Source organism: Etheostoma cragini, chromosome 15 (assembly GCF_013103735.1).
Source record: "Etheostoma cragini isolate CJK2018 chromosome 15, CSU_Ecrag_1.0, whole genome shotgun sequence".
Classification (NCBI taxonomy): domain Eukaryota; kingdom Metazoa; phylum Chordata; class Actinopteri; order Perciformes; family Percidae; genus Etheostoma; species Etheostoma cragini.
In genome coordinates, this window is record NC_048421.1 from 565,660 (window position 1) to 573,853 (window position 8,194).

The window sequence follows — 8,194 nt, forward strand, 5'->3', positions numbered from 1 at the left end:
ATTCACAAACTTACGGAGCATTTGCTTAAGTGTCTGATTAAACCGCTCTGTCAGCCCATCTGTTTGCGGGTGGTAGGGCGTAGGGCGCACTCGTTATGCCAAGAAGTTGGTAAACCTGTTTCAAAAGTTTAGACATGAAATTAGTTCCTTGGTCTGTTAAAATTTCACAAGGGAAACCAACTGTTGAGAAAAATTGCACCAAGGAAAAAGCCACAGTTTTTGCTTTAACTGATTTCAATGGGAAGACTTCTGGATATTTGGTTGCACAGTCGGTTACTACCAGCATGAAGGGGTTTCCTGTTTTGCTCTTCTCCACCGGACCCACAATGTCCATCCCAAGACGCTCAAAAGGGATACTTACCACTGGGAGAGGTTGAAGTGGAGCTTTGGAAGGGCTTTTCATTGATGTTTTTTGGCACTGAAAGCAGCTTTGGCAGAACTGGGCTACGTCGGTTTGCAAACCTGGCCAGGAGAAATTACGCTTAATACGAGCAATTGTCTTATGTTTCCCCAAGTGGCCTGCCCAGGGAATGGAGTGACCCAAGGTAAGTACCATTTCTCGGGCCACCTGTGGGACCACTAGCCGCTTCACCTGACCATTCTGATGGTAAAGAACACCGTTCTGCAGGACATACTCCTTTAGCTCACCGTTAGTGTTAGTCTCCTTCTTTCTTCCTTGTACTCTCTGCAAAAGGGTAGACAAAGTTGGATCATTTTCCTGCATTTGCATTATATCAGTAGGTATTTGAAAACCCAGGGGCATGTCTGGGGTAGCCTCAGCCGGTGATTGTATGGTCGTGCCCTGAAATTCGTCTTGCCTCCTTTGGCTAAGAGTCTTGTGAGCTTTCCCGGGACATGTTTCAAACTCTGCATTATAGAAGGGCAAGGCACTGAGGGTTATGGGATCTGCATCCTCCTGCTTAGCTTGTGCTCTAGTGACAACATTACACTTTTTCACTGGCTTTATCAAGTCATACAGTACTGGCAAATCTTCACCCAAAATTACAGGAAAGGGTAAATGATCTGCAACTCCCACATTTAATAGATATGTCTGACCCTCTATCTCCAGATAAATATCGGCAGTGGGATAATGCTTCTCATCCCCATGTACACAGCAGATAGGGACAGTCTCCAGGGTACAAATTGCATTAGCTGGTACATATTTCCTCCGTACAAGGGTCTGCGTGCTGCCAGTATCAATCAGGGCTTTGAGGTTTTCCCCCTTGATTTTAACCCAAGCCGTTTTCATTGTGTGATTACTTTTGGGCTCAGGATTAACACTCTGGCGTGGAACAAAACACATCTGGGTCAGCTTAGCTGGATTCTTTGGGCACATTAGTTTAACATGACCTTCCTGTCCACACAAGTAGCAAGTGGGCGTTCTGTTAGGAGTTCTAGGTGGTGCATATTGGCTCCCCCTCATGGGAGGCTTACCCACTCCTGGCGCCGACCTCTGTTGGTACTGAGGGGGTATGAGTCTGTGGCCATCCTTACCACCCATACTGCTCCATGGCTGGCCTTTTTCCCGGGCAGCAACAAAGACGTCGGCTAGTGTGGCAGCTTCACCAGCAGATTTCGGCCCGTGCTCCTTTACCCAAACCTGAAGCTCAGGGGACAGCATTCTCAAGTATTGTTCCATAATCAGGATCTCACTAATTTCATCAAGTGTTTTACCTTGCTGTTGGATCCATTTGACATACAGCTCCTTAAGCCTCACATACAGCTCCTTAGGGCTCTCCTCAGGTTCCACATGGAGAGATCTGAACCTTTGCCTGTAGGTCTCAGGGTTAATATATTTTTTCAAAATAGCTGTTTTTACTTTATCTTAATCATGAGCATCATCAACATCCATATGCACATATGCTCCTCTGGCCTTACCAGTCAGCAGTGGGAGGAGGCGAAAAACCTAATCCACTTTTGGCCACCGACATGCTGCTGCAATTCTCTCAAAGGTGATTAGAAAATGTTCAACATCATCATTTTCTGTTAATTTTTCAAGTCTAGGCTCATGAAGTGGTCGAGACTGACCTGCTGAAGATATATTGGGGTGGATCGACTCTGTAGATGGTGAGGTTTGAGCCTTTGGATGATTCAGTCAGTTCATAGTCCTCAAAACGCTCTAGCACTGTGGAAGCAGGCTCTGGTACTGGAGATGTACGAACCTCCATCTCCTGCTGCAGAAGACGAAACTGATGCTGTAATGCTTTGAACTGGTACTCATGACGGTTTGCTTCATCTCTGTCTTGCTTCCCGGGCCTCCTGTTGACCCATAAATGCCTGCATGATCCCTGCAAGGTCACTCAGCGTTGTTTCTCTGCCATCTTCATCCTCAGCGCTTGATGCTCCATTTAATGCTTCACCTTCCATTACATCCTCACCGTCCACCCGATGTCCTCTCTCTGTATGGGTTGACTCAATCTTTTTATTCTCCAGCTGGCCGCCTCTCGTCACTCTCGCTCCTGGCATGCAACACAAAAATGTAAAAAAAAAAAAAATAGCGGGGAATACAAAAAAAACAAATAAAACAACCTTGTACTCCTCAACTGGCTTATCGCACCACTGCCACCATATGTGAGGGGACAAAGCTAGCAGGCACGAGGAGTCACTAGGTAAATTTTCAAAATAATACAAGTTTTTATTTACAAAAACAAAACAAACAAATTTTCAAGTCCTGGGCCCATAAAAGAGGTCAACTTAACAGAACTTTAACTCAGGTAACATAATCAAACAGACCTCCACACTGAGACCTGGGGGAAACATAATGGCTGACAAGGCCATTCTGACACAAAGGGGGGAATAGACTAACACCATAAATAACCAAACCACAATGACTACAACTTATCTTAACCCAATACTACCTAATATAAGCAAAGGATAAATTGACCAAATAATCATAACCAACTATAACTATAACTAACAAAGAAAAGAACAACTCAACAGTAAAATCCTCTACCACCCCCATCATATGGGGAAACATGGTGCAATCCAATTATCCTTTCCCCCATTTAAACAGCTTCCAATCAATTGGAGGTCCTTTTGTCTTTCCACCAACGACCTCCAACGGCGACTCCCCCGGAACATGAGTTGTTGCCATGTGTGGCTGCTAGTGCGGCCATCACAATATTTAAGAGAAAACTTAGGAAGATATCTGTGAATGATTGTTTTTATCATTGTGTAACTGGTTCTTTCTCTTTCCAGAAGCAAAAGGAAGGAAAAGGCATGGCAGCAGGAAAGAAGGTTCAGAGGAATCCAGTTGCTGAGGCTGCAAGTCTGTATTTATAGAATAATGTTGCCTTGGTCCAGACCTTTGAACCTGTCTCACACTAAGTTTACTGTTTAATCATCTGGCGTTATGACATATCTGTACATACACACCGCCGCCCACTTGAGCTGCAAAGGAAGCTCTGGCTGCCTCGTCAAGGACACTTGCAACAGCTTATGGAGGTGCTTTGGGAGCTCTGACATCGCAAGACAGTCACATCGTATTTTCTCCAAGATTAGCCAGCGTGAAGGACATCTATATTCTGATTGGTTGCTGGTCATTTGCCGCTGGACCGCGTCATAGCTCATTACCATAGAGTTAAATCAAATTCAACTTTCTGCATGGAAAAGGCGTGATTGGGAGGAACGGCATCCCGGATCTAAACTAGAGTAGTTCTGTTCTTGGCAGAGCTGTCAACAGATCACCATCTGGTGGTTAGTTGGGTCAGGGAGTGGAGGAAGACTCTGGACAGACCTGGTAAGTCCAAACGGGTAGTGCGAGTAAATTGGGAACGTCCGGAGGAGGCCCCTGTCCGACAGAATTTCAACTCACACCTCCGGAGCTTTTCGTGCATCCCTGTGGAGGCTGGGGGCATTGAACATGAGTGGATAATGTTCAGAGTTTCCATCACTGAAGCTGTGGTCATAGGTGCCTAAAGGGGCGGTAACCCACAAACACCCTGGACACCGGTGGTCAGGAAAGCCGTGGGAGGCAACTGCAAGGTACCGAAGGGCTGCAGCCTCCGCTGTGATAGAAGCAAAACAGCGGGTGTGGGAGAAGGACATTTGGTCAGCAGCAAGGGGCTTCTGTAAAACCATTCGCCACCTCAGGAGGAGGAAGTGAGGAATCATCCACGCTGTATACAGTAAAGATGGGACACTGTTGACCTCAACTGGGGAGGTAATAGAGCGGTGGAAGGAGCACTTTGAGGAACTCCTAAATCCAGCTGACACACCCTCTATGGTGGAGGCAGAGTTGGAGGATGATGGGGGATTCTCGTCAATTACCCGGGTGGAGGTCGCTGAGGTAGTCAAACATCTTGACAGTGGCAAAGCCCAAGGGATTGATGAGATCCATCCAGAAATGCTGAAAGCTCTGGGTGTGGAAGGGCTGTCTTTGTTGACACGCGTAGTAAGGATGGGGAGAGGTTTAAGTTCGGTGGGCTGGGGATCTCATTGTTGCTTTTTGCAGATGATGTGGTCCTGATGGCGTCATCGGTCTGTGACCTTCAGAACTCACTGGATTGGTTCGCAGCAGAGTGAAGTGGCAGGGATGAGGATCAGCACCACTAAATGGTTATCAGCAGGAAACGATCTAGTGCCTTCTTCAGGCGGTGAAGGATTTTAAATTCCTTCGGTTCTTTTTCGTGAGTGAGGGGACCATGGAGTGTGAGATTGGTCGGATACTAAGAGCAGCAGGTGCGGTATTACATTCAGTTTATTGCACCGTTGTGACTAAAAGAGCTGAGCCAGAAGGCAAAGCTCTCGATCTACCGGTCAGTGTTCATTCCTACCCTCACCTGTGGTTATGAAGGTTGGGTCATGACCGAAAGAACGACATCCAGGGTACAAGCGCCCAAAATGGGTTTCCTCAGGAGGGTAGGCTGGGTCTCCCTTAGAGATAGGGTGAGAAGCTCAGTCCTCAGAGGAGCTCTGAGTCGAAAGGAGCCAGTTGAGGTGGTTCGGGCATCTGGTAAGGATGCCTCCTCAGCGCCTCCCAGGCTCTGTCCAGGTGGGAGGAGGCCTCGGAAGACCCAGGACAAGGTGGAGGTTTATATCTCCAACCTTGCCTGGGAACACCTCGATCCCCCAGTCTGAGCTGGTTAATGTGGCTCGGGAAAGAAAAGTTTGGGATCATTTGCTGGAGTTGCTCCCTACACAACCCAATAAGCAGAGGAAGATGGATGGAGAATCCAGTTTGCGTAAACAAACCAGTAATTTGACTTCGGTTAATATTTGCTTTCAAAGTACACTAACACTAACTTACTGTAACCTGCTGTATAAAGTATAAAAACAGATGATCATGGTCATGCGACTGAAAGAACCTCAACAGCTGAGTGTGTTCGCAACTATGCAAATAGATCATGATCTATCACTATGCAAATAGATCATGATCTATTTGCATAACTTCCATCAGCTGTTTCTCTCATTTACAGGAACAATGGAACACATGTAAAATGCAGGGGAAATATGTGTTTTAATTTACTATATGAACAGCTGTTCACTTTGACTTTAGCCTAAGTTAGGTTTAGAACATATCTGTTCTGACGTACAGTATAAAATCATCACATCTGGTTGCAGATAACCAAGATGGCAACGGCCAAAATTGTCAAACTCAAGGCTTCAAAACATCAGTCCACCAATGATGTCCTGTTTGCATGTGTGTGAACTCGGCCAGCGTGTGCAATGTTTAAATAACAGATTGAAACATGTAATTTATCCTCGGATTAATACAATATGACTTCTTCATCTTCCAGTGGAGGGGATCCAACAGAACCTGGGAAGACTGAAGCTGCTTGCTGTGGACCCTGTCAGGTATGGACACACAAGAGCTCAAACTCTGCAGGGGCCTCTAATTCTTGTCCTTCAGCTGAAGAACTTCTTGTTTCTGTTCAGAGGAGAGAATAGGCCTGAGTTAGGAATCACAGAAGTTTTGAATGGAATCATAAAACTATCATTCATATTGTAGTCCTGTTAGCAGCATGGCTCTAGAGATAGTTATATCGGTCCACCGCTTTGTTCCAGTCTCAAATACCTCAACAACTACTAAATGTGTTAAGATCATATCTCGTTCTGACGTTTATTCTCTAGAGGATCCATCCATCCTCTGAGTGTTCCTCTGGCATCAACAGCAGGTTTACACTTTTAGCTTTAAGTAAAAGCTTTATCATTGTTAATAAGTTGACCTTTGAACTGAACAGACGTGCTGAGGAAGAAGAGTCAGCAACCGCTCCTGTCTGAGAAAGCTAGCTGACTTTCAAGTGGACAGATCCCTGGTGACCTTGTTTTACAAATCTTTTGGGTCTGTCTTTACTTTATGTATTTGCTGGTATGCTTCTCTTAGTTTAAAACAGAAACACATTAGCAATAAATAAAGCAGCATAATCACTGGGATTCAGCAGATGAAACCAACTGATCTGTACAATAGACATGTCTTAAAAAGGCAGAATCCATCATGTCTGATAGTTCTCACCCCTGCATGCAGAATTTAAGATGCTGCCCGCTTAACTCTGTAAAGAATAGGTAACGTTGGCACATAAGGCACACTGGAACCTAAACTTTTAGGATTGTGGTATTCCTTTACCCGTTTGGTCTCATCCGTTTTTTTAATCGGGGTCTTTGTGTACTGTATGTCAACTTGCTACTGCAGCTAAACTAATCGCCAAAATGTGGTTCAGACATTAATGTTCTCCATGTGATTAATTGTAGTAATTCTGACTTTCTGTCTAGCGCCATCATTGGGTAAACTTAAAAGTATTTCCACCTTGTTAATGAACTGGTTTACTGCTGTTGCCAGGCACCCCGTGATGTTTCAGATTACTGTAATGTGTAATGTGATGAGCAGGAATGTCTCTGTGCATAGTTCACATAGTTTTATCATGTGGGAGGACATTAATGAAACCAGAGCAGATCAGTGATGTCTGTCTCTTATTTCAACATTATCTTCCCAGTCCTCTGAGATACCAGTGGCCATTTAACAGAGATGAGTCTGTCTCTCTGACAACCTGAGGCCTGCATCATGTCTAACAGCAGTTAGGACTCATGTTGGATAGAAAATTCATTCTGACTGTGTTTCTTCCTCCAGGGCGCAGAGGCGTGATCTGATGAGATGTAAGTGTTACTTTCTCCCTAAATACCCAGCTGATGGTTTTTATTCAGTAGAACATTACTGACTACCTGCCTCATCATTAAACTTGATCTAAATGATCTGCACACAAACACTAATCCTTCAGATGTCTGAGAAATAAGGCAGCGGTGGCTGCACCATCGGTGTGTAAATGTGTTTCTGATGTGCAGGTGTGTGAATCTGAGCACCTTGTACGGCAGCCTTACAGGTGTGAATGGTTCCTTTACTACTAAACTACAGGGGCGTGAAAACCAGGATGGGGTTTTTAATCAAAATATTGTTCTATTTCTCAGAATAGGAAAACTGACCTGACTTTTCTAATGAATTGAATGTTTTCATAACATTTGTAACATCCATGATTTTAGCAAGGAGATGTCTGGTTTTAAAAATGTTGATAGTAATCCTATAAATAATACAGTATTGTGCCCATTAATAAATTCATGGTCTCAAAACTCTTCCATGGGGTCAAAGGGGCAAGTCCAGGTCCCGATGGGATTGGGGGTCGGGTTCTGAGGAACTGTGCTGTCCAGTTAGCAGACATCTTCTGCTTCATCTTCCAGATGTCCTTACAGCTGCATATGGTCCATAGTCTTAGGCACAGGAACAATGGTTGAAGCTTTCAAAGATAAAAAGTCCTAGGACCCTCAATGACTTCAGACCAGGGGCACTTACATCTCTTGTCATGAAAACGTTTGAAAGCCTAGTGAAGAATGCACTTTTGGACACTGTACAGGATAAGTTGATAATAATAAATTGTTGACGGTTAAAGCAAAAACTTAGCTTTTATGATCTTTGCATGTTATTTAATTCTTAAACCAGTTATTAAACTTATACTGTTAATTAAATGATATTTACCTTATGATGTTATTAACTCCAGCTGTATTGTGTCTTGTTCTCTCATTCAGATGTCTGTGAACTGGAACTGGACACAAATACAATACACAGAAACCTTAAACTATCGGAAAACCACAGGAAGGTGACATATGTGAGTGAGGAGCAGCCATATCCTGATCATCCAGAGAGGTTTGACTTCTGGCCTCAGCTGCTGTGTAGAGATGGTCTGACTGGTCGCTGTTACTGGGAGGT

General features: G+C 44.5%; 2 protein-coding genes across 3 annotated transcripts in view; one reads left to right on the top strand and one right to left on the bottom strand.

Annotated features, from left to right (window-relative positions):
* The window catches only part of LOC117958237, an 859,617-nt gene that overhangs the window by 493,937 nt on the left and 357,486 nt on the right, over nucleotides 1-8,194 (bottom strand). The window lies entirely within an intron of this gene.
* The window catches only part of LOC117958285 (neoverrucotoxin subunit alpha-like), a 109,233-nt gene that overhangs the window by 96,840 nt on the left and 4,199 nt on the right, over nucleotides 1-8,194 (top strand). The window contains exons 1-3 of one of the 2 annotated variants that reach the window (XR_004659670.1): nucleotides 5,783-5,796; nucleotides 7,067-7,092; nucleotides 8,014-8,059. Coding sequence is in view for 1 of the 2 variants with exons in the window: in XM_034894614.1 (XP_034750505.1) it covers nucleotides 7,067-7,092; nucleotides 8,014-8,192 (205 nt within the window). In the remaining variant the exon portion in view is untranslated. Of the gene's footprint in view, nucleotides 1-5,782; nucleotides 5,797-7,066; nucleotides 7,093-8,013; nucleotides 8,193-8,194 lie in introns of those variants that run through there. The other variant, XM_034894614.1, reaches the window with a different exon arrangement.